Genomic DNA, 27,925 nt, shown 5'->3' on the forward strand with positions numbered 1-27,925 from the left:
AGCAAAGCATTAAATTTTAATGATGTTACAGTATCATTCTAGCAAGGCCCTAAATCTTTCAAATTCTGAAGTAAGTTTACTTTTTCCATTTAAAAAATAACATACATGAGTCATTTTGAAAAAAAGTTTCTTCATTTCTTAGGCACGGTTACTCATACAGAATCACACTTTAATAACTAAAGTCAAAATGTGCATGGAATATCTATAATCCAGCTGTTTCTGTGCTGGGCTTATGCACATATTCAAACCAACATACTGTGAGATGTTGAATGATATACTCAGGTTTTTTTAAAACCCTTTAGAATAGGATAGATGTTTTCAAATGCTTCATATATCTCAGAACGTTCTTTGGCACCTATAAAGAAATCCAAGTTTACATAATCTTTAAAAACAATACTAAAATTTTCTTAAGACTAAAACTTCATTGTCATCTCCAGTTACTTTTAATACAATAACATCTCTTTAGGTGTACCTGAGAAGTGACATTTATTCCTGGTAAAGACAAAAGAATTTGGTGACCACAGCTACATTCCCACAAACACATACCCTAGAGCAGAGTTCTCCAGTATCAGTATGTTTTTAGCCTCCTAGGGCATAGTATGAAATATGGAATGTTATCTCTCAGTGTGTCATGAATGTGACCACAGAACATGACCTTCATCAGCACCTGTGGGCACTTAGCTACCAGCAAAAGGAACTTCCTTTGATCTACTCATGTCTAGTCAACATGCTGATTCCCTAATACTGACTGAGACAAACTATTCTAAAGTTTTAAATTTCAGTATATGGGAAGGGATTATTAGAGGGGAAAATTGTACCACTGTTACCCTTAAAGTTAAGTTTCAAGAGCTCTTTAATTGTAACTGCTCTAGGAGTTAAAATGGATAAAAATGTGAATTAGACAGTCCCCACCCTTGAAAGAGATTATCAGTCAGCCCTACTCATATCTCTCACCACCAACCACCACTACTAACTTTCCCCTTTCAAAGCTATGCAGGCACCTTATGCTAAGGGTTAAGGACTGGTGGTATTTATGTTTATGTGGAACTGTCAGCTAATCGGGAAACTATTATCTGATATTATTGGGCAGGAGACAAGGAGATTAATGAAAAGAATATAAAAACTGTTAGCATGAAGAAAAATGGAAGTAGTTTAAGTTGGTAAAGACTCGTTCTTGAGAACTATAAACTTAACAAGGAGGAAGGCTCAGTAAGAGAGCAGGAATAACCTGTGAGAAGTGGTTATCTGGTTTAAGGATGGGACTAGTGAGAGGGAATTACCAAAACGAGGATCACCAGATTTGAGAAGCAGGTAGAAATCAGGATTCAGAATCCAGGATGAGCTATAATAATTAAAAAAATGGAAAATAGCAAGTGTTGGCAAAGAGACTGAGAAATTGGAACCCTCGTACATTGCTGGTGGGAACTTAAAATGGTTCAGCTACTATGGAAAACAGTTTGGCAATTCCTCAAAAATGTTAAAATAAGAATTACCATGTGACCCAGCAATTTCACTCCTGGGTATCTGGGTATATACTCCCCAAATTGAAAACAAGTACTCAAACAAATAACAGGCATGTAGACGCATATTCATTGCCACACTATTCATAATAGCCCCAAAGTGGAAACAACCCAGTGTCTACCAACAGATGAATGTATAAACAAATTGTGGTAGATACATACAATGTAATATTATACTGCCATAAAAAGGAATCAAGCACTGATACATACTGCAATTGGATGAACCTCAAAAACATTATGCTAAGTGAAAGAAGCCAGACATGAAAGGTCACATATTGTATGATTCCATTTATATGAAGTCTCCAGAATAGGTAAATTCACAGCGACAGAATGAAGACTGGTGATTGCCAGGGGCTAGGGTGAGGGAGAAACGGGGAAAAACTGCCTAATGATATGGGACTTTATTTTGGAGTAATGGAAACGTTTTGGCACTAGAGGCGGTGGTTGCACAACATTATGAATGAACTAAATGCCCCTCAATTGTTCATTTTAAAATGGTGGGCTCTGAAGCCAGGCACGTGCAGTACGTATAGCTGTTTGACATTGTTAAGGTTACTTGATCTCTCCATTGTCCTCATTTTACAGGTGAGGAGACTGAGATATTAAGTACAGCCTCACAGAGTTAACTAGAACCCACATAAAAGCCCTTACTTATCATAGTGCCTGGCCCAACATATCTTAACTCTATTACGTCTCATCTTAGAAGTGAAAGTTGACGTATTTGCTGTTCATTGTATATTGTTGCAGCAGATCCTAGTTATACTGTTCATTTTACCATGGTTTGAGAAAAAGCATTGGTCCTAAATGTCACATTAGCCATAGAAAAGCAGCACAGACCTGGAAAAGCAGTGTTAAGCTTGACCCAGGTCCCTTTGCTGTTTGCTGTCTGGGACCATGACAAAGTAGGATAGTAGAGCCTCAGCTCACTTAACCATTCATTCAGATGTAGCCTTAGACATGGTGGCTGCAGCTCTGGCACCTCAAGGGAACCAGACAATTTTACAAGGATAAATTATTTTCAAAGACCCTGCAAATGGCATGTAATACAAAAGTTTCAAATTGCCACCCATTTGTTCTATGTGCATTGGTGTTCTACAGCTCCTACCTAGGGGAGAGCTAGGATCCACTATTTAATACACTGAAATTCAAAGTGTGTTTGTAATTTCAATACTCTAACACTTTCTAGGCAAAAGTTGCTTAACCTTGTTGGGACCTTGATTTTAAAACAGCTCTGCAGAGTCTTGCCATGTTGGACTAGACCATGGGAGCCTCTAGGACTCCACTGGATGCTCTACACGACCATCCCCAGCTGAAGTTCTAGAGTCAAGGCTAAAAGGAGGCCTCTTTGGTCCCTTTCCCCAGGTGTACACCCAAAATTGGGTTCTTGAGTTTTTAAACCCCTTGCAGGTGAAAAGAGTCTAGGTAACTAAGGATAAGGAATAAGGAGCATTTGTCTCTAGGTTTGGAGCAAAAGCAACCTAAGCCATGTTGTTCTAGGTAAAGTACTTTAAGACAATATGGCATAAACAGGGGAAAAACATCTCAATAGATGGTAATTACTCATATTTCAGTAGTAAGACATTGGCTAGCTTTTACTTCACAATACATATAAGCAGAAATTTGGATTTCAATTAATACATCTCTTTCCGCCTCTCCACAAAAGTGATGATCTATGTCTTACAAGAGTGAAGAAATTTAGCTTTGCCTGTTCTTTGGGCTGAACGCATTAACAAATTTTAAGAGAAGTATACTGTATGGTCTTCAGGACTGTGTGTTGACAATCCTTTACTTTTGTGATTTGAAACTTCTAGCAAATGTGCACATGAAAGTTTTTTTTTTCCTTTTAATTTGAGGTAAGAAAGTTGGTCTGAATTAAGGATATTTAAAGAAACTTGTTCTGGTGTACCTGTAATAGGAACTTAGCCTATACTTGGCAATTTGCACTTTTAATAAGACAGAGTCATAATAATACATAGCACATAGATGAAAGCATCCTTCCAAAGGTTTTGAAGTTTACTCCCTTGAGTAGGGCCTATATTTGCCTCCAATATCTATTCTATTCCATTTACTTTGCAGACTTCTTCCCCTTCCTTCAGAACGTATAGAGGGAAACTTTATGTCAGTCACTAGGAGGTCTTAATTATTCCAGACACTATATTAGTGGCATCTGAGGAATTGCAGCTTTGCTGTATTCAAAAGGTTCTTGAATTCCAAACAGGCTTTCCCCACTTTGAAGACACATTAGTTATTTTTTAGAGAAAAGCAAACTATAAAACTTACTGAGCGTTCTAAAAGAAGACTTAACAACAGATACTCCATGTTTTTGGATGCTGAGTGATAGAAAGTTTCTCAAATTAATTCAGCTAATGCAGAAATCTCAATTGGTTTTAGATGGGGCAAGATGTTATAAAATTTTAAAGTTTATTTGGAAGAATAAATATTTGAGAGGAGCTAATAAAAGAGAAGTAACGAGGGGAAACTGGCCCTATCAGATATAGAGACCACTAGAATTAAAGCACATTTATAACCACAATATAGTATAAGTATAATAGGATTATCATAGCATATTTCTGGAGCAAAGGCAGGACTGGAGAACAGACCCATATATAAAAATAAAGGTCAAAAGGAGTCATCACAAATTAATAGTGAGGAGAACATGTAGTTTTAAGATGTCTAGCTAGCTCTTTGGGGGTGGGGTATAATCAATTTGGCTCGTCCCATATAAACTTGGTATTCATCCTGGTACAGGAGACTAAAATGTGGAAAAAGTCAGACAAAATAAGGCAACAATAGTAAACTTCAGTAGAATGGTATGGAAAAGAGTCTCAACCATTTACTTCAAGAATTTTAAAAACCTTCTTTATGTAAAAATAAGTCACCTGGAAAAAGTCACAAATAAAGTAATTACTTTCGATATTATGGTGAACTCATACAAATCCTTAGTAAAAATAAAAACAAAAATAAACATATGGGACCTAATTAAACTTAAAAGCTTCTGCACATCAAAGGAAACCATAAACAAAACGAAAAGACAACCCACAGAATGGGAGAAAATATTGCAAACAAAGCGACCGACAAGGGATTAATCTCCAAAATATACAAACAGCTCATGCAGCTCTATGTCAAAAAAAACAAACAACCCAAACAAAAAATGGGCAGAAGATCTAAACAGACATTTCTCCAAAGAAAACATACAGATGGCCAAAAGCACATAAAAAGATGCTCAACATCACTAATTATCAGAGAAATGCAAATCAAAACTACAATGAAGTATCACCTCACACCGGTCAGAATGATCATCATCAAAGTCTACAAACAATAAATGCTGGAGAGGGTGTGGAGACAAGGGAGCCCTCATACACTGTTGGTGGGAACGTAAATTGGTACAACCACTATGGAGAACAGTGTGGAGGTTCCTTAAACTAAAAATAGAACTAAAATGATCCAGCAATCCTACTCCTGGGCATATATCCAGAGAAAACCATAATTAAAAAAGATAATGTACCCCCCAATGTTCATTGCAGCTCTATTTACAATAGCCAAGACATGGAAGCAACCTAAATGTCCATCGACAGATGAATGGATAAAGATGATGTAGTACATAAATACAATGGAATATTACTCAGCCATAAAAAGAATGAAATAATGCCATTTGAAGCAACATGGATGGACCTAGAGATTATCATACTAAGTGAAGTAAGTCAGACAGAAAAGGACAAATATCATATGATAACACTCATATGTAGAATCTAATTTTACAAAAATGATACAAATGAACTTATTTACAAAACAGAAACATACTTACAGATATCAAAAACAAACTTATGGGTACCAAAGGGGAAACGTGGGGGGTAGGGATAAATCAGGAGCTTGGGATGAACATATGCACATTACTATACATAAGACAGATAACCAACAAGGACCTACGGTATAGCACAAGGAACTCTACTCAATATTCTGTGATATCCTATATGAGAAAAGAATCTGAAAAAGAATGAATATATGTATATGTATATAACTGAATCACTTTGCTGTACACCTGAAACTAACACAACATTGTAAATCAACTATACTCCAATAAAATTTTTAAAAATTTAAAAATTAAAACAATAAAGAAATTTAAAAAAAACTAAGTAGACAAGAAAGGAATAAGTTATGTACATACTATTTACAAAAGCTAAAATGCTATTTACAGGATATGTTGAAAAGTGATCAATTTCTAGTTCTGAGTACCAGTGAGGTTAAAGCAGTGAGATCACTTTCACTTATGTAGTTAAAGTTTTCTTTTGTACATTTTTGTTTTGAATGCTGATGAGGTTCGTAAAAGATACTTAAGAGACATTGCTGGTAGGAATGTAAATATGATACAGGAGAACTGTCTGGTATTGATATAACCCTTTTTAAAACAATTTAGTAATTTGTACTAAGAACCTTAAAAATGGTCCAATCCTTAAGCAAAAGTTCCATTTCTGAGCATTTACACTAATAAAATGATCCCACACATAAAAACAGCCAAAGTTTTGTGTCATTTATAAGCAGCAAAGAAAGAACATATAAACACCTGACAATGGGAGAATAAGTTTGATGCAACAACATGTTAGAATGGAGGTCGGGAAACTTGGGTCTGCTGGACAAACCTAGTCTGCTGCCTGATTTTTGTATAGCCTGTGAGCTAAGAGTGATTTTTATATTTTAAATGGTTGGGGAAAAAAAAAAAAGAAGAAGAGGAAGAAAATTACTTGATATATGTAAATTAAACGAATTACATTAAAATCACACCTCAGAGACTTTTCCTTTATGTGATGTCTACGGCTACTTTCACAATAAAATGACAGGGTTCAGTTGTTGTGACAGAGACTCTACCGCCCACTAAACCTAAAACATTTAGTATTTAGCCCTTTGCAGAAAAAGATTTGTTGACCCTTCTGTTGGAACACTGTTCAGCCGTTAAAAGCCTTCATTAAGAGTTTGTAACAATGAGTTAAGCTACATATGTTATAATGTTAAAAGGCAGGATGTAAAGATGAATATACATATCAAAGTGACATAAAAACATGGAAAAAAGTTATACTGTTTGACTATTGGGACCAATGGATGATGCTATCTTTCTTTCTACTTTTCATTTTTTTTCCAGGTATTCTAAAATACCAAGAATTGCTTTATAATAGTGAACAAAGCTATTTAAAAGGTAAAGCAAAGCATACACATAGCTACTGAATTTTATGAAAGTCAGAATCTTAGAACTTACCTGTCAACACAACTTTTCCAGATACAAAGATAAGCAACACAATTCGTGGTTTTACCATTCTGTAAATAAGGCCAGGGAACAGTTCAGGTTCATAACTGTTAAGATATAAAAGAAAAAAGTTAAAAATAGCACTATTCAACTACTTTCTCATAATATTCAAGACCCAGTACCCAAAAGCAGTTTTCAAAAGCTGTTTTACCAAAAAGCCTTTTGACCATCTTGATAAAAGCAGTCTTGAGTGTCCTAGGTAATTTCTGTGGCAGTCAAAAATAGAATTCATTTTTGGTCATAATATTTTTCCAAGTGAAAGTCATTTCACTTGGAAATGAAATTAAAATTAGAAATTAAGCTATAGATCAAGGTAACTTAGGACATCAGATCTAATGTTTTAAGATCTTGTTAGTTAAATGTTCTCCATCTGTCAAAAAAAGTCTATCAATAAAAATACATAACACATTTTCCAAATTTTCCAGGTTCCACAATAATGAGCACATTTTGTATGTATTTATAAACTGCTAAAGTTAACACTTCTGGTGGATAGAACCTAAAAAAATTTCTAGACCACCGTAACTTGTCTTTGGACAGATGCTGTATAAAGAAAGAAAACTAAACCATCCCAAGTTTTAAAAATTCAGGATTTGTTCCTATACATAGTAACTCACTCATATTTACTACTGAATGTAAGCTGGTTTCTCTGAGGAACAAAGGATGATTGGGCTAAGAACTGCTTCCCCACACTCCACCACAGAGAAGAGGAGAGATTCCTAGAAAGGCCTGAGGAGCTTACAAAAAAGAAGTCAGTAGTTAAGAAGAAGTTGATGAAATAAAACTATTCTCAAAACAATGGCTAATGGAGATATAAGAAAATGAAGAAAGCTGAGAAATGGAGCACTATATATAATACACATGAATTTTTGCACTTAAAGGGTGAATCCAGGTCACATAGAAAGACTCCATTCCATTCTGCAATGAACAAGACCCATACCACAGCAGATGTGAAACTTCTTATTGGCACCAGCAAGATGTATCACAGTGGTGACGCTACCTATCTGAAGTATGTGGAGGTCATTATGGGTGGACATGTCTTCCTGGGACATCACTCTATCTTACTGCAGAAAGCCTGTCAGGACTTCTACCCACGAACCACTTCTGGACACTGGGGACACAATGATAGTAGCTGGAGCCCTGGAAAACTTCTATGGGAACTACAAGGTTCGAGCGAAGAAAGTGAAGTCTGGGGCACAGAAGAAATGTCTCCATCTAATCTTCCAGCCAAATCTTATGACACTAAAAGGGAAAAGAGAAAATAGAAGTCTTTGGTATGTAAATACCTGTAAACTTCCCTAGACTGGGAAAGGAAACAGACATCTAGGTCCAAGAAGCACAGAGACTTCCAAACAGGATCAACCCAAAGAGGACCACACCAAGACACACTGTAATTAAAATGGCAAGAATTGGGACTTCCCTGGTGGTCCAGTGGTTAAGAATCTGCCTTCCAGTGCAGGGGATGTGGGTTTAATCCCTGGCCAGGGAACTAAGATTTCACATGCTGTGGGGCAACTAAGCCCACGCACTGCAACTAGAGAGCCCTTGTGCTGCAACTACTGTGCCCATGCGCTGCAACTACTGAGCCCACGCACTCTGGAGCCCACACACAACTACAGAGAAGCCCACGCACCACAACAAAAGATCCCGCATGCTACAACGAAGATCCTGTGTGCTGCAACTAAGACCTGATGCAGCAAAATGAATAAATAAATAAATATTTTTTAAAATGGCAAAAATTAAAGATAGAGAATATTAAAAGCAGCAAGGGAAAAGCAACAAGTTACATAGAAGGGAACTCCAATAAGGCTATCACAGCTGACTTTTCAGCAGAAACTCTGCAGGCCAGAAGGGAGCTGCACAATGTATTTAAAATGATTAAAGGGAAAAAGCTACAACCAAGAATACTCTACCCAGCAAGGCTGTCATTCAGATTTGATGGAGAGAGCAAAAGTTTTACAGACAAGCAAAAGCTAAGAGATCAGTACCACCAACCCAGCTTTACAAGAAATGTTAAAGGAACTGCTCTAAGTGAAAAAGAAAAGGTCACAACTAGAAATGTGAACATTACAAAAGGAAAAAGCCCCTGGTAAAGGCAAATATACAGTAAAGGTAGTAAACTAACCATGTACAAAGCTAGCAGGAAGGTTAAAAGACAAAAGTAGTAAAATCATCTATATCCACAATAAGTAGTTAAGGAATTCACAAAAGAAAAAGATGTAAAATACGATGTCAAAACCAGTAATCACAGAGGGGGAGGGGAGTAAAAATTCAGGGTTGTTAAAATCCATTTGAACTTAAGAGATCAACAACCTAAAATAATTATGTGTGTGTGTATTGCTATATATAAACTTCATGGTAACCACAAACCAAAAATCTATAATATCAATAGATATACACACAAAAAAGAGAAAGGAATCCAAACATAACACTAAGGATAGTTATCAAATCACAAGAGAACAAAAGGAAGAAGGAACAGAAAAGACCTACAAAAACAACCCCAAAGCAATTAACAAAATGGCAATAAGAACATACTTATCAATAATTACTTTATGGGACCTAATGAAACTTAAAAGCTTTTGCACAGCAAAGAAAACCATAAACAAGACAAAAAGACAACCCTCAGAATGGAAGAAAATATTTGCAAATGAAGCAACTGACAAAGGATTAATCTCCAAAATATATAAGCAATTCATGCAGCTCAATATCAAAAAAACAAACAACCCAATCCAAAAATGGGCAGAAGACCTAAATAGACATTTCTCCAAAGAAGATATACAGATTGCCAACAAACACATGAAAGGATGCTCAACATCACTAATCATTAGAGAAATGCAAATCAAAACTACAATGAGGTATCACCTCACACCAGTCAGAATGGCCATCATCAAAAAATCTACAAACAGTAAATGCTGGAGAGGGTGTGGAGAAAAGGGAACACTCTTGCACTGTTGGTGGGAATGTAAATTGATACAGCCACTATGGAGAACAGTATGGAGGTTCCTTAAAAAACTAAAAATAGAACTACCATACGACCCAGCAATCCCACTACTGGGCATATACCCTGAGAAAACCATAATTCAAAAAGAGTCATGCACCACAATGTTCATTGCAGCTCTATTTACAATAGCCAGGACATGGAAGCACCCTAAGTGTCCAGCAACAGATGAATGGATAAAGAAGATGTGGCACATATATACAATGGAATATTACTCAGCCATAAAAAGAAATGAGTTTGAGTTATTTGTAGTGAGGTGGATGGACCTAGAGTCTGTCATACAGAGTGTAGTAAGTCAGAAAGAGAAAAACAAATACCGTATGGTAACACATATATATGGAATCTAAAAAAAAAAAAAAAATGGTTCTGAAGAACCTAGGGGCAGGACAGGAATAAAGATGCAGACGTAGAGAATGGACTTGAGGACACAGGGAGGGGGAAGGGTAAGCTGGGACAAAGTGAGAGAGTGGCATGGACATATATACACTACCAAATGTAAAACCGATAGCTACTGGGAAGCAGCCACATAGCACAGGGAGATCAGCTCGGTGCTTTGTGACCACCTAGAGGGGTGGGATAGGGATGGGTGGGAGGGAGATGCAAGAGGGAGGAGCTATGGGGATATATGTATATGTATGGCTGATTCACTTTGTTTTAAAGCAGAAACTAACACACCATTGTAGAGCAATCATACTCCAATAAAGATGTTAAAAATAATAATAATAATAATACTTTAAATGTAAATGGACTAAATGCTCCAATCAAAAGACACAGAATTGCTGGACTTCCCTAGTGGTGCAGTGGTTAAGAATCCACCTGCCAATGCAGGGGACACAGGTTCAAGCCCTGGTCTGGTAAGATCCCATATGCCACGGAGCAACTAAGCCCGTGTACCACAACTACTGAGCCTGTGCTCTAGAGCCCATGAGCCACAACTACTGAGCCCACGTGCCACAACTACTGAAGCCCACGCACCTAGAGCCCGTGCTCTGCAACAAGAGAAGCCACTGCAATGAGAAGCCTGCACAACCCAATGAAGGGTAGCCCCCACTCGCCACAACTAGAGAAAGCCCGTGGGCAGCAACAAAGACCCAACACAGCCAAAAATAAAATAATAAATAAAATAAATAAATTTATTTAAAAAAAAAGACACAGAGTTGCTAAATGGATACAAAAACAAGACTTGTATATATGCTGCCTACAAAAGACTCACTTCAGATCTAGAGACACATACAGACTGAAAGTGAGGGATGGAAAAAGATATTCTATACAAATGGAAATCAAAAGAAAGCTAGAGTAGCAATTGTTATATCATACAAAATAGACTTTAACACAAAGACTGTTACAAGAGACAAAGAAGGGCATTACATAATGATCAAGGGATCAATCCAAGAAAAAGATATAACAACTGTAAATATATATGCACCCAACATAGGATCACCTAAATACATAAAGCAAATACTAACAGACAAAAAGGGAGAAATCAACAGTAACACAATAACAGTAGGGGATTTCAACACCCCACTTACATCAATAGGCAGATCATCAAGACAGAAAATCAATAAGGAAACACTGGCCTTAAATGACCCATTAGATCACATGGACTTAATAGATATATATAGAACATTCCATCCAAAAGCAGGATACACATTATTTTCAAGTGGACATGGAACATTCTCCAGGATAGATTACATGCTAGGCCACAAAACAAACCTTGGTAAATTTTTAAAAATTGAAATCATATCAAACATCTTTTCTGACCACAATGCTATCAGACCAGAAATTACAAGGAAAAAACTGCCAAAAACACAAATATGTGGAGGCTAAACAACATGCTACTAATCAACCAATGGATCACTGAATCAAATGGATCAAAGAAGAAATTTTTTAAAAATACCTAAAGATAAATAAAAACACAATGATCCAAAATCTATGGGATGCAGCAAAAGCAGTTCTAAGAGGGAAGTTTATAGCAATACAAGCCTACTTCAGGAAACAAGAAAAATCTCAAAACAACCTAACCTCACACCTAAAGGAACTAGAAAAAGAACAAATAAAACCCAAAGTTAGAAAATTCCCTGGTGGTCCAGTGGTTAGGAATCCATGCTTTCACTGCCAAGGGCCCAGGTTCAATCCCTGGTCAGAGAACTGAGATCCCACAAGCCATGCAGCACAGCCAAAAAACAAAACAAAAAACAAAAATACCCCCAAAACAAAAAATACAAAAAAAAACACCCCCAAAAACAAAAAAATCCCCAACAAACAAAAAACCCAAAGTTAGTAGAAGAAAGGAAATCATAAAGATCAGAGCAGAAATAAATGAAATAGAGAGTAAAGAAACAGTAGAAAAGATCAATGAAACTAAGAGCTGGTTCTTTGAAAGGTTAAACAAAATTGATAAACCTTTAGTCAGACTCATCAAGAAAAAAAGAGAGGGTGCCCATATCAATAAAATCAGAAATGAAAAAGAAGTTACAACTGACACCATAGAAATACAAAGGATCATAAGAGATTACTATGAACAACTATATGCAAATAAAATGGACAACCTAGAAGAAATGGACAAATGGACAAATTCCTAGAAAAGTACAGTCTCAAGACTGAATCTAGAAAACATGAACAGATGCATTACCAGTAATGAAATTGAATCAGTCATTAAAAAAACTCCCAAAAAACAAAAGTCCAGGACCAGATGGCTTCACAGGTGAATACTACCAAACATTTAGAGAAGAGTTAACACCTATCCTTTTCAAACTATTACAAAAAACTGCAGAGGAAGGAACACTTTCAAACTCATTCTACAAGACCAGCAACACCCTGATGCTAAAACCAGACAAAGATATCATACACATACACACACACACACACACACACACACACACACACACACTACAGAAAAATATCACTGACGAATATGGATGCAAAAATCTTCAACAAAACATTAGCAAACCAAATTCAACGTACATTAACAGGATAATACACCATGATCAAGTGGGATTTATTCCAGAATGCAAGGATGGTTCATTGTCTGCTAATCAATCAACATGATAACCACATTAAAGAATGAAAGAATAAAAATGAAAGAATTAAAGAATAAAAATCATATGATTATCTCAATTATGCAGAAAAAGCTTTTGACAAAATTCAATATCCATTAATGATAGAAACTCTCCACAAAGTGGGTAGAGAGGGAACATACCTTAACATAATATGTTAACAATGTATGATAAGCTCACATCTAACATCACATTCAACGATGAAAAGCTGAAAGCATTTCCTCTAAGATCAGGAACAAGACAAGACAAGGATGCCCCTTCTCGCCACTTTTATTCAACATAGTATTAGAAGTTCTAGCCACAGTAATCAGATAAAAATAAATAAAAGGAATCCAAATTGGAAAGGAAGAAGTAAAACTGTCACTGTTTGCAGATGACATGATACTATACATAGAAAATCCTCAAGCCACCACCAAAAACTACTGGAGCTCATCAATGAATTCAGTAAAGTTTCAGGATGCAAAATTAACATACAGAAATTTGTTGCATTTCTATACACTAACAATGAACTATTAGAAAGAGAAATTAAGAAAACGATCCCATTTACCATTGCATCAAAAAGAATAAAATATTGGGACTTCCCTGGCTGTCCAGTGGTTAAGGCTCCATGCTTCCAATGCAGGGGACGTGGGTTCGATCCCTGGTTGGGGAACTAAGATCCCACATGCCATGTGGTGTGGGAAAAAAAAAAAAAAGAATAAAATACCTAAGAATAAATCTAATAAAGGAGATAAAAGGCCTGTAGTTGGAAAACTATAAGACACTGATGAAAGAAATTGAAGATGACACAAACAGATGGAATGATACCTTGTGTTCTTGGATTGGAAGAATTAGTATTGTTAAAATGACCATAACACTGAAAGAAATCTACAGATTCAATGCAATCTCTATCAAAATACCAATGGCATTATTTCACAGAACTAGAACAAATAATTCTAAAATTTATATGGAAACACACAAGACCCCGAATAGCCAAAGCAATCTTGAGAAAGAAGAACAGAGCTGGAGTTATCACACTGTCTTCAGACTATACTGCAAAGCTACAGTCCTCAAAACAGTATGGTAGGGCTTCCCTGGTGGCGCAGTGGTTGAGAATCTGCCTGCCAATGCAAGGGACACGGGTTCGAGCCCTGGTCTGGGAAGATCCCACATGCCACGGAGCAACTAGGCCCGTGAGCCACAACTACTGAGCCTGCGCGTCTGGAGCCTGTGCTCTGCAACAAGAGAGGCCACGATAGTGAGAGGCCAGCGCACCGCGATGAAGAGTGGCCCCCGCTTGCCGCAACTGGAGAAAGCCCTCGCACAGAAACGAAGACCCAACACAGCCAAAAAAACAATAAATAAATAAATTTTTTAAAAAACCAGTATGGTACTGGCACAAAAACAGAAATATAGATTAATGGAACAGGATAGAAAGCCCAGAAATAAACCCATGCACTTACGGTCAGTTAATCTACAACAAAGGAGGCAAGAATATACAATGGGGAAAAGACTGTCTCTTCAACAAGTTGTGCCGGGAAAACAGAAAGCTACATGTAAAGAATGAAATTAGAACGTTCTCTAACACTATATACAAAAATAAACTCAAAGTGGATTAAAGATCTAAATGTAAGACTGGAAACTGTAAAACTCCAGAAGAAAACATAAGCGGAACACTCTGAGATAAATTATAGCAATATTTATTTTGGATCTGTCTCCTAAGACGAAGGAAACAAAAGCAGAAATAAATGGGACCTAATTAAACTTAAAAGTTTTTGCACAGCAAAGGTAACCACTGAGAAAACAAAAAGACAACCTACTGAATGGGAGAAAATATTTGCAAATGATATGACTGATAAGGGGTTAATGTCCAAAATATATAAACAGCTCATACAACTCAATATCAAAAAACAAACAACCCAGTTAAAAAATGGACAGAAGACCTGAACAGAAATTTTTCCAAAGAAGACATGCAGATGGCCAACCAGCGCATGAAAAGATGCTCAACATCACTAATCATCAGAGAAATGCAAATCAAAACTACAATGAGATTATCACCTCACACTTACCAAAATGGCTATCATCCAAAAGTCTATAAATAACAAATGTTGGTGAGGTTGTGGTGAAAAGGGGACCCTTGTACACTGTTGGTAGGAATGGAAATTGGTGCAGCCACTGTGGAAAACAATATGAAAGTTCCTCAAAAAAACTAAAAATAGAACTACCATATAATTCGGCAATTCCACTCCTGGATATACATCCAAAGAAGATGAAAACATTAATTCAAAAAGATATATGCACCCCAAAGTTCACAGCAGCATTATTTACAATAGCCAAGATATGAAAGCAACCTAAGTGTCCCTCAACAGATGAATGGATAAAGAAGATGTGATATATGTACACAGCAGAATACTACTCAGCCATAAAAAAGAATGAAATTTTGCCATTTGCAACAACATGGATGGACTTGGAAGGTATTATGCTAAGTGAAATAAGTCAGAGAAAGACATATACTGTATGATAACACATATGTGGAATCTAAAAAATACAACAAACTAGTGAATATAACAAAAAAGAAACAGAATCACAGATACAAAGAACAAACTATTGGTTAGCAGTGGGGAGAGAGAAGGGGTAAGGGGCAAGATAGAGGCAGGGGATTAAGAGGTACAAACTACTATGTATAAAAGAAATAAGCTACAGGGATATATTACACAGTACAGGGAATATAGCCAAAATTTTATAGGAACATTAAATGTATAATCTATAAAAATTTTGAATCACTATGTTGTACACCTGAAACATATAATATTGTAAATCAACTATACCTCAATAAAAAATAAATACATACATACATTAAGAAAAAGTCTTTGGTATGTAAATCATGGTGAACTGCTTTTGGCTTTCAGAACCATGGTTTTAAGGTACCAGCATGATGAACTCTCAATCAGAGATTTACTTCATTTTACTTACTCTCTATCTCATTTCAAAAGAAGGTTGAGGCAGAAAAAAAAAAGAGGTTTTGGTTAGAGATGCAGAACATTTCATGAAGATCAAGAACAACAAACAGCTGCCAATCTTTTGGGCCAACCCAACTGTTCAAGTCTCAGTTTAAATGTCATTTCCCTTAAGAAGTCTTCCTTGACCTTAACACCCCCCCCATTACATTAATTATCCTGATTGATGGTGCCAAAACACGCCAAGGGGTGTTCACCTTCATAGTTACACCTTCATAGTTACATTTCATTATTGTCTTTGGTTTCTGTTTTCCCTTTTAGATTGTGGTTCCGTAAGGGCAAGGGACCATGGCTGTACTGACTGTCACTGTCACCATAGCATCTGCTACACAGATTTTACTCATTTAAGAAATATTTAAGATATCTTTCATTTTAAAATTGAATGGACGGGAGAAAAATGCTCAAGGAAAACAAAATAATTATGGCATAGAAAGATTGATGGAGAAGGTGCCCAGAAACAAGGGAGACATTCGTATTATCAGATGCTGATATAGATATTTATAGAATCAGGGGAATTAAATGAACTTGAGGTTTTAACATAAGGCAAACTTGACCTGATAATTGTAAGTGATACGTTGCCATGGTTCCCCACAGGGCTACAGGCAATTAAAGAAAGTCCTCATTTTAAAGACACAAACCTGCTGAGAAAGAGATGTTTTAATGCCCCAATGTCACAAATACACACATTGGAGTTGTAATCCATAACCTAAGGATGGAGAGCATTTGGGGGAGGCAAGAATGAGACTAGAAAGAGGTATCTGTAAGAGTACAAAGCAAGCTTCCTGACCAAATTTTTTTAAAAGATGGATGAGATCATAAAACTGGCTTAGGAGGAAGAAGAAACAGTGATGGACCCACCCCAAGTGACTAAAAGCAGTGCATCTGATGAATTCTCATCTTGCCCTACTGACAATTTCATCTTTCAGAGGTAGAAGTAGTGACAAGGGGCACTCCCACTCCAGATTTAAATCTGACCTACAAAGAAGACAATCTTGGTGAAAAAGAAACGAAATTTCAGAGGAATTCCACACATCATTTTAGAGCCCTAAATGTCCAGAAAGGGGAATGCTAAGTCTAATATAGACATGTACCTTAGAATTGAGGCAGACATCTTTCCCATGTTCAGAAAAAGTTGGTTCAAAGAAAGATAGACAGGAGGTGCAAGGTTGAAGATCTGAAAGATAAGATGGAGCATGTGTTGAGAGACTCTTAAAAATGAAGGTTTTACTATGAATCTATGAGTTATTCCAAGATTGAAGAAAGAAAAGGGCACATAAAGAGGCAATATGTCTTGCATGGGGGACTTCCCAATGAACTCAATGGGTACCTCATAGGCACTTAATAAGCCTATGCTGAAAAAAACTGATGCAGAGGAAAAAAGAAAATATAATCAAGGGGAAAATAAATATTGCCTGAAAAGTATCATAAAAGCTAAATCTCAGAATGAACAAATTTTTTTGGAAAGTTAGGGGAAGAAAAAGGCAATTTTTAACTTCTGTCTAGGTCATGTCTCAAAGGAGAGCTAACAAATGTCAGCTCACAAATGTTAGAGAAAGCAGAGCTAAATGATCCCTCTCTACTCTATTAAACAGAATGATTGCTCAAAGGCAAAGGGAAGGAAAAGTAGAATGAAAGGACTTCAGTTCAAGCCAGATCATGAAAATTTAAGAGCATCTGTGATTCTAAGGCAGTTCGAGTGCCCTGGCCCAAGTGTATAACCCAAGGGGTGGTGGCATTTGGTGTTTGTCAGTCACCCTCCATCACGGCTCTCTGAGGGCCTGGGCAGGCTGGGAGAAGCACCGAAGCAGCTGAGGGAGGAGGAGGAGGAGCATTTGCTGTTGAGATGGAAAGTTACATTTGAAGAAGCCAGGCAGGCTAGAGATACTCCCAAAGGAATGTGAATCCGTGAAAGAAGAAAACTATAGTGGGGGCTACAGCTACACACCGAAAAACAAAACCCTTGAACAAACTCAACAGGACGAAAACTAGATAGGATTGTCTTCCTAGAACGTGCTAGGGCCATTCTTTTTTTCTTCTTCTCTCCAGCCCTTTCTCCCCTCACCAGCTGTCAGCCCTTCCTACTTACCTAATCCATGTCATACCCCTTTCTCTTCCGGCCACTGCCACCACCCCCCAGCCAGATTTGTTTAGAAATCTATACATCAGGGGGTCTCAAGATGTGGGCCTCTGGACAGCAGCACTGGCATCACCTGTGAGCTTGTTAGAACTGCAAATTCAAGCAGAATCTCTGCATACCACAGCCCAGGCAGGAATGTGTGTTGATAAGCTGTCCAGGTGATTACTATGCAATTTAGTTTTGAGAACCACTATTTCAGAAGATTGGACACACATGGTAACCAGTGATGACTTAGGTATAGCATCTTAACCTTTTCACTTATTGTAGTTTTTTAAAAAATTATATTTTCTCTGAAAAATACATTATATAAGCAGCCCATAATAGAACTTTAATAACTTGGGAAACTCAAAGTTAAGTTATGCAACAATCATACCTACTGAACTGCTGATGGGTTAGCACCAAACCTTCCAGCCTAATAGGAAATCTCACATCACAGCTTCCAACCATGTTCTGAATTTTAAAATCGAGGAATCTGGCGGGAAAGCCCAGCTTCTGCACCACACGAGCATACTTTCTTGCTGCAAGTCGAGACTGCTCTTCGCTGGGGAACGGCAAATGTAATTAAAGATGTCTTAATCTCTACGACTGCTAACTAGCTGGGCTGTATTCACACACTTCCCTGATTGTATTTTTAGCATACGTACCATATTTATCTTTCAGTGTATACTAGGAAGCTATAGACTTTGAGGAGAAGGACCTACCTCCCCTACTTTTGTCCCTAGCACCTAGAAAAGGGTATGGTACAATGTATAGTTGTTGAACTGAATCATAAACAGATTTTTGTCTTCATTTGCCATCTTTCACATATAAGGTAGTTTTTTCTTTTACTTGTTTTAAGTGCTATTAGGTGAAATTAACTATTCCACTGGTTCTCAAAAAGTGTCCTCAGGCCAGCAGCAGTATTACCACCTGAGAAGTTGCTAGAAATGCAAAGTCCCAGGTCCCACCTCAGACAGGCAGACATTCTGGGGTTGGGGCCCAGCAATCCATGTCTTAACAAGCCCACCAGTGATTGTAATGCTCACTAAGGTTTTAGAATCATGCATCTGGTCCAAAGGTGTGTGCCATTTAGATGGGAACAGCAGTAACAAAAATAAGGACACATACATACATACAAAAAAAAAAATCAACACAAGGAAGTAAGTTACGTGCCAACTGAGTGGCACAGATAGGATGCCAGGACTTGGAACTTAATGGGACAAATTATATACTTAAAAAAAACCATGAAAATACCTCAAAATCTGCCCAATGTTGCTCAGGTTTTCTCACGCAATTGTCATTCAACTCATACTCAATATGAGAAAGAAATAGATTCATCCAACTGTGTGGCTATGTTCTTCGAAATGTTTGTCCTACTCCACCCTTAAATCCATGGCAGAGAATGTGAAATTCTGAGATTTGGGGCTTTATTTTTCATTAGATACTTTTCAATGGTCACTACCAAAATAAAAACATTGAGTAGCAGGGGTTGCCAAACAGAGGCAACACCTGGTGGGTGAATCCTATGAATTCCACCCTCTCTTATGGGTTATCCCCATCTTTAAGTTGAAAATCAGAAGTACATTAAAGAAAAGCCAGATTGAACTTATTTGCCTGGACAAAAGGGAGCGAGCGGTAGAGTCTCTTTCCAATCTAGATCTGTCACAACACTGTGCCATTTTCACATCACCTCATTTCATGTTGATTCTCCTCATCCATTACCAACTCCTGAAAAGTCCCTAGCAAGACCGTGTCCCCAAGATAGCAGTGAAATAAGTGGTTTCCATTTTGAAAAACCACATTTTGCTTTAAATGACCCATTACATCTCCCATAGTGCTAATATTTATAAGGTCAAATTTCAAGAATTTGCATAGCCTTATAGTTTCTTGTATCACACAGAAATTCCCATTCAAACAACTAACAGTTAAAGTCTACATACATTTTCTTGTACAAACACTAGAAAATAGGTTAAGAACCTTGAAATTTCACCACCAGTGGTAATTACCACTGATAAATTTGGCCCCTCTGCACTTTTCTGTGCAAAGGCAGGTATCCTGCACTATGCAAACTCTGATTATTACAACTAAAGAGAATACATTTGGATAAATTTTTGGAGATAATTCTGGTATCTCTTATACTAACCAAACTTTTACAACTCTCTATCCAAAACTCAACAACCAGATAGATTTGGATAACAAATATCTCTTATAATCTGAACTCACCATCCAAGCTTTCACTATCAGATTTTGGGAACCAAATAAATTCAGATAGGAAAAAAACACTCATGAATCTGTGTGTTCTCCCCTCCCCCAACTTAACATCCTTCCAACTCAGTATACTATACATGGCTGAATAATTTTATTTTATGATTTATTCAAAACTGTATTGCTAGAAATTTGTTCCCTCTGCCCCTGTTTTAAACAATGCTGAAATGAACATCCTTGTAGTTATCTTGCAGAGTTGTCCAAAAATGACTTAAAAATGGAGATTTCTAGGTCAAAGGATACACAGATCAACAGAAGAGAAAGGAAAGAAACTTACCCAGACACAGGTAAAGAACTTAACATGTAAAAACAGGTGGAGGAGAAATACAGTAAAATAGATTCTTCTATAAATGTACTGGGACACTGACTGGGCATTTGAAAAAAAATATCTTATACTGAAGTAAAATTCTAGACCTGCTCTGCCCAATATGGTGGCCACTAGCTACATGTGGCTATTTAAATTTAAATTAATTAAAATTAAATAAAAAGTTCAGTTCCTCTGTGGTATTAGCTTATTTCAAGTGCTCAAAAGTCACATATGACTAAAGGCTACCACATTGGACAGCACAGATACAGAACATTTCCATCATCCAGAGAAAGTTCTAGATGAGTCAAAACATTAACCTCCTTTCTTCAATACAAAGCAGGACCTGAAAAAAACCAGAAAAATATATGGAGGTCAATACTTATATCATGTTGTGTGTGGAGAACGCCTTCCTAAGCATGAAGCCAAGCACTGAAACCATAAAGAAAAAAGCTGGATAAACTAACCATACACACACAAAATTAAATTGCATTGAAAAAAACCCATAAAATACCACTAACATTAATATGGGAAAAATATTTATGGTATAAAATGGTGAAAATACTTAAATACCAAAAGACAAATATCTCCATAGAATATTGGGCAAAAGATACAGTAGGTAGTTTATGTGCTTACGAAAAGTTAAGTCTCACTACTAAATCAAAAGAAATGTGATTAAAACAACTTTTTGCCAATCAATTTGGCAAATATAAAATACAATATTAACACCCACTGTTTACCAGAGAAAATGAACACTAGGTGCATCTCTCGAGCGAGGAGAAATTGGTACTATCTTTCAGGAGGATAATTCCCTACTCATCCTCCAACACTTAGAGGGAAAAGCAGCTCTCCCACTAGTTCTATGGTGAAAGGATCTACATCAGCACAGGGCTACCTCTGCATGAGATCCAGGAAAGACGAGCCTTTAAGAGATGCCTCCTGAGTGAATGCTCAAGCTAGTGGTCAAGAAATGTCTAATTTCCCTCCTTTAAAAAGTTCTATCCATTCTTCTGCCTGCAATGAGGAAAATACACAAGAACTACTTTCCCAGGTTTATAACAGGCTTTACCACTACTATAGCCTTTTTTTTTTTTTCTTTTAAAATATATCTTAGAAACAAGTTGTAATAGCCTACTGAAGTCCCCTTCACTATGGGGGACTGTAAAGTGGGATATAAGTCCGTATTATGAGGCTGAATGTTTTTAACCCCAAATTTGGCATTTCATGAATTTAACTCCTCAGCAAAGTATTTTGCTTCTATGATGTGTTTTAGAACCTTAATGCCACCCTTCCTTGTTTTACATAGTGAATTATCTGTCTGGTAGTGCGGGAGGACGGCTTCTCTTACCTTTTGGCTCCTGTGCAGACCATCTTCCCAGAGCTAAATATGAGGGCTGTGGTCCTGGGCTCTCGGATCCTCATTATGACGGCGGCAAACCTCTACACACAGAAGCCAAAAGGACAATTAGCCTCTGCTAGGGGTTAACACTATTCCAGCTGACCAGCTGAGCTGGACATGAAAACAGTGTTGAATAAATTGAAATTTAATGGGAAAATTAAAAAATGTCTGGGTGTATTCTCCCACGTTAAGGTTAACAAAATGATCATGATTCTAAAATGTACATACTTAGAAAAAACAGGTAAGAATAATAATAGTAAAGCTAAAATTTAAGTACCTGTTATGTTTCAGACCCTATGCTAAGAGCTTTATAGGTTTTATCGCATTTAACCTCATGACAGAACTGAGTTGAATGCATTATAATTCCCATTTAGTGCACAGGGAAATGAAGTGGTTATTTAACTTCCAACATTATACAGGAAACAGTGAAGTTGAGATTTAAAACCACGACTATCAGACTCCATGCTTTTTGCTTTGATATACTTTTATTTCAAAGACTCTTTGAGAAAAAAAAAAGTATGAAGTATGTTACAGCCTTGCCAAGACTCTAGAACGTACTAAAAAGCAGCCAAAATATAGAACAGAATACATATATTGATAGGCATTCTGAAGATGAATGACAAAAAGTTGATTTGTCAAGCTCTTGCCCGCCATGGTCCTCAACGTGGTCCCCAGGCCGGCAGCACTGGTAAGTCCTCCAAGTGTTGCTGACGCAGGGGAGGGCTGAGAACGACAGGCCTGCCACATCGACTTCCCCCATTAAGCTGGGAAGGAAACTGGGGTGGGTACCATGCAAGACTAAAGTTCCATGGGTTAGAGCCACTCCACAGGACAACAGATCACTCCAAGGCCAGACTGGCAATTTCAGATACGAAGTGTTAACAGTAAAAGAACCCTGACTCAGCACTACACAGAGCCGAGCAAGGACTATTACTGTTTTCTAGGTGTTTCCTAAAAAGGTAGTGCTCTCACCTGGCATTCATTCTGTTAAATTCTTAAGGCAGCTTAAGTGCCAAGTCAGAATTTTTCTGGCTGTCAAGTCCAAGTTTGGACAGATCCTGTATACCAAACTGAGAGGAGAGCTCAGGATGGTGGAGAATAAAATATGCTTAAAATGTTGATTGCTCAATAGCGAGGTCCATCATAGCTACAGCCATAAAAATCCTAGCTCATCACTGGCTTTCTGTCCTCATCATAGCTGGCTACATGAAATATAAATAGGAAAGCTTAGCTGCATTCGGTAACATTCAGGTAACACTTCAGAGGTCAGCAACAACACTACACAACAGGAAAAACAAATACTTAATCCATAAATAGTTGATGTTGGCAAGGTCCTCTGGGTTCCGACTAATACGGCCTTTTTCATCTAACTCCATAAATCCTCCACCACCCAAGATAGTGAACTTTTTCCCAGCAGGGACCAGGCCTTACTCATCTTTGTACTAAGTACAGAGCCCACCAAATCGTTAAATGTTGATTGAATTAACAAATCCACTTCCTAGGTAAATAGACCATTGAAAATGGGATGCCTGGCCTTGGGAGGACACAAAAAAGAATAGATTTTATTAAACTTTGAGGGAAAACAAAAAATCCCTGAATCTTACACTTGAACTTTACACTTTAAACAACTGAGCTTTCTCAGGTAAGAGAAACTGTAAATGGAAAAATACACAGGTGTCAGGAGATAGGACAAAAATTAGAAAAAATTATTTCCAGGAATATGATGACATTGTAAGAAAGTTAGCATTTCCATAGTCAGGTTGAAAATAGTCATACTGAAATGTTTTTCTGAATGATAAGGGAAAGAACTTTTAGGAACTGCTCAATAATTACTGTATTCAGCACAGAAAATGAGATTATTTTTATAAGTTCAAAACAGAGAATGAGACGATTAAACTTGTGTTGCCAAAAGCTTTTCACTAACAAATTTTTTCTTTTTTAAAAATAAAAACAAAGGAATGAGTCAATATCATGATCATATGGAGGAAAGAAAATCTAAATAGAACCTAACTGTAGAAAAAATTACTGGGAAATCTTACCTTTGGGTTATATTCTGCATTTTTTGCATGCAAAGCTATTTTCTTCAGATCCAATTTACAGGCCAGGTTTACAGTAGAAACTATATTCCTAAAGAAATAAGTCAACCTATGTGATGAATTGGGAGATTGGGATTGACATATATACACTAGTATGTATAAAATGGATAACTAATAAGAACCTGCTGTATAAAAATAATAATTAAAAAAAAGAAATAAGTCAACCTAAGTTATACCAGATATAAAAAGTAAAAAATAATTAAAACATATTAACTTCCTCATTTCATAGGTTTAGGTGACTTCCTAGGGGGAGAATTATTCTAAATGTGAAATGTATAATAACACATTTAGTGGTTAAGACTCCTCACTTCCACTGCAGGGGGCGCGGGTTTGATCCCTGGTCGGGGAACTACGATCCCACATGCCACAAGGCCAAACAAACAAAAAAATAGCTTTTTCTAAAATTTCCTGACTAGCTGACTAAAATTAAGTTTTAGATCTTTTTCAAAATGTCTCAAAATAGAAATCACAATATCAAATCAACCTGCAAGTCAAATTCAATTTTACATCTTTATATCCTTTGTGTTATTCCAACTCCAGCCACAATTTTCAACTAAAGTGCTTTACTATAAACAATACAATCCTTCAAGAATGTGTATACTCACCTTTAACTCCCTCTTAGGAGATCAAGAGTTAGTGCTTCATTTTACAGATAACCAAACTGTCTAAAGTCCATTACGAACTAACAAAATCAAGGATAATGACATCTGAAATTCTCTTCCCTACACTATTATCATCCCATTCAGGAATATATTGATGAAATGTGTACTCAGAAGCATCACCCATTTAAAACAACAACAACAACAACTTACTGTAGTTGAGGCACAATTCCAGAACATTCTGAAACAGGGGTCACTGGTGTCATGGGAGTTATGGATGCCAGAGGCAAGGAGTGTGGTTTCTCAGAAGAGGGCTGGGCTGAGTCAGCATCACCAGGGTGGAGATGTGAATGGGAATTTGACCCACCGCTGCTGTTTAAGGCCAGGCCAACGTCCTGTTGGCTGGGTAATGGCAACCTACTTTGCCAACTTTTAGTTTTACAATTTTCTTCAGTTTCATGCTTGCTTCTAATGACAGTCTGGTCTTTATTTTCTTGGGTAAGCTCATCTGGTAGGAAGCTAAGATCCACAGATGAGAAATTGCCAGATGTTACTGTGACTTCTTCAAGCTGTGAATTAAACGTAGTCTCTGGATTGGATGTGTACACATCATAAGGCACAACTGGGCTGAGCAGGGGTGATCTGGGTGGAGCAAGGTCATCCTAGGCCATTCGTAAAACAGACAAACAAAACACAACAAACAGAACATCATGTCACAACAAAGGGATGCCACCTTGGCTGGCAGGCCGTGTGTTCAGGATGAGGCAGTTCAGGTAGCTTACATTCATGCCCTGCTCTTTCCACAAAATATCATTAAAATTCTGCTGTAGGGTTACAACACACTTAATGAAAACAGGAAAGTATATCTTAAAATGCAGAAAAAGCATTTTTCATAAAATGTTTTCCCTACTTTGGTTAGACCTGTAGTAAGTTGCCACTCTAAATCCAATTTTGTAACTGAGGCAATTTGGCAACCATGCTCTAAACTGTGTGTACTTTGAAGAGTACAGATTTTCTGTACTCCTTAAGTTGATTTAAAGATTTTTTTTTTGGAGTTTTAAATTCGTATTTTAAAGAGAAGAGCAGTAAGTGAAGGAAGCTGAGGAGATAGCGTTGAGTGCTGATCAAGCCTCCACAAGGAGCCATCTTTATTCCTTCTAGTCAAAGGAAGGAAAAGAAATCATTCCATTTACGTGAATGTACAATAGGGAAAAAGTTATTGAAATTTAAATGGCAAGACTAGTTTAAATCAATGTATTATACTTCCAGTCCGGGGAAGGCTGCTCAACTTCCATTATCATCAACCGAGGGAAAGAGGTGTGCAACTGAGGGAAGCAGCTAATGTAAAATTCATGGCCTTTGTTATGGAAAAAAATCCTTGGTACATATATTACCATCCACTTCACCCAAGTTGCAGGCCTGGATTCTAGATTTTGACCACTGCTGGCAGGATAACCTCACCCCTTAGAAGATCATACTTCTGACAATTGAACAGTCACCAGTGCCTGGTGCTGCATCTTCTCCATGACAAAGCTATTTAGCTAATGTCTGGCTAGATCCTGTTGAATTGTGCTGTTACCACAAGTCCAGCAGATGGCAGGGGTGACTAAATGTTAGAAGAAAACACTTAAGAAGAATGCACTTATTCTCTGGAAATAAGATTTGACCTTATTTCATTTTGAATTATGTTATTAGTCTCTAACTCCCTCCACCCCCATCCCACAGATGGGCCCTGAGGGACACTGAGGTGGGGACAATGGCCCAGATTCCTCTCCATTGTTTTTTTGGCCTCTTCTGTTCCAGCCAGAAAAGATTCCATCAGCCAATTTACACTAAAGCACTAATATCTGCAACTATCAGTGTCTCCCCTCCTTTTTCCCATTATGGCATTTTAGCAGGGGACAAAGCCTCCACCCAAAGAACTAAACTTCAACAAGGAATTTAAGGCAATGGCAACAAGATATCAAAGGGGGATGTTTTACAGCAGTGGAACCCTGACAGAGGAACTCCTTTCGAGAGAATATGCTTACAGAGTATTCCCTGCATCCTTGGCCTTACACCTAAAGAAACTTTTTGTTAAACTGTCTTTGCAGAGTCATTAACTCATCTTTCTCAGACCCTTTCCAGCATGGGCTCTCCTTTTGCAATGTTAAACGCTGTGGGACTTCATTATTTCTACCTCATTGCTAATCATTGTCTATTTAAAAATCCGGGGACTTCCCCGGCGGCACAGTGGTTAAGAATCCACCTGCCAATGCAGGGGACACGGGTTTGAGCCCTGGTCCAGGAAGATCCCACATGTCGCACAGCAACTAAGTCCGTGTGCCGCAACTACTGAGCCCGCGTGCCGCAACTACTGAAGCCCGCACCTAGAGCCGGTGCTCCGCAACAAAAGAATCAACCATAATGAGAAGCCCCCGCACCACAACGAAGAGCAGCCCCCCCGCTCACTGCAATTAGAGAAAGCCTGCGCACGGCAACGAAGACCCAATGCAGCCAAAAATAAATAAAATTTAAAAAAAAAGAATCCGACACCCCCCCCCAGCCGAAAGTTTTTCCCTTGCTTTTCTTTTTTTTTTTTTGCTTTTCTTTTTGAAGACTCCTTCCTCTCGTTTCTACAGTTCTTAAATTAAAAAACAAAACCCAAAAAACGTTAAGAATCACAAACTGAAAGAAGCCACAGGTGCCTCCAATTTGTATTCATACTAGACCAGGTTCGAGTTCTGTTGGCAACTTGGTAAGTTATTTCAACTCTCGAACCTTCTATTTTTTTCAACTGAAAGACGGGGATAATCAAGCCCACCTTCTAGGGTCGCTAGGAGTTTTACGAGATTTAAAATGAAGGCAGAATCCTTAGTGCGCAGGACCCAGCGCTCAGCAATGGGGCGGGATGCGGACCATGACTCTGGGACCGTTGGCGGCGGCTTCCAGGCTCACCTGGGCGGCGCACCGGGCCAGGTAGAGCTCCAGGTACGTCTCTTCCCCCTCCATGGACGGAGGGCTCACTGTAGGGGGTTGGGAATCGAAGGAAAGAGCCAGCGCGAATCTAGCTGCCGCTGAGTCCGACGAGGCGCGCGGGGCGCGGAAGCCATTTATCAGCCCGCGGCCGCACGTGGCGAGGCGGGGCCTGGGCCGGGGGCGGGGGGCCCGGGACCAGGGGTCGCCCGGGAGCCCTTGCGCCAGGTCCGCGCAGTCCACGCTCCTGTCGACGGCACGAGGGGATAGATCCTGAGCCAGGGAGCGGGGTGCGGAGCTCAGCAAGGGGCCCGCGGAGCTCAGCAAG

At 38.0% G+C, this 27,925-nt stretch overlaps 1 protein-coding gene across 1 annotated transcript; it reads right to left on the bottom strand.

The window, feature by feature from the left end:
- Window positions 1-278: 278 nt before the first annotated feature.
- Window positions 279-27,651, bottom strand: TBPL2 (TATA-box binding protein like 2). The gene is made up of 7 exons (XM_061182592.1): window positions 27,580-27,651; window positions 24,856-25,304; window positions 23,987-24,074; window positions 21,897-21,988; window positions 18,374-18,541; window positions 6,769-6,863; window positions 279-355 (listed from the first exon to the last, which is right to left on the bottom strand). Exons 1-7 carry the CDS (start codon window positions 27,631-27,633, stop codon window positions 279-281), a joined length of 1,023 nt encoding a protein of 340 aa, XP_061038575.1. The 5' UTR covers window positions 27,634-27,651.
- Between the last annotated feature and the right edge of the window lie 274 nt (window positions 27,652-27,925).

This window comes from Eubalaena glacialis, chromosome 2, assembly GCF_028564815.1.
Source record: "Eubalaena glacialis isolate mEubGla1 chromosome 2, mEubGla1.1.hap2.+ XY, whole genome shotgun sequence".
Lineage (NCBI taxonomy): Eukaryota > Metazoa > Chordata > Mammalia > Artiodactyla > Balaenidae > Eubalaena > Eubalaena glacialis.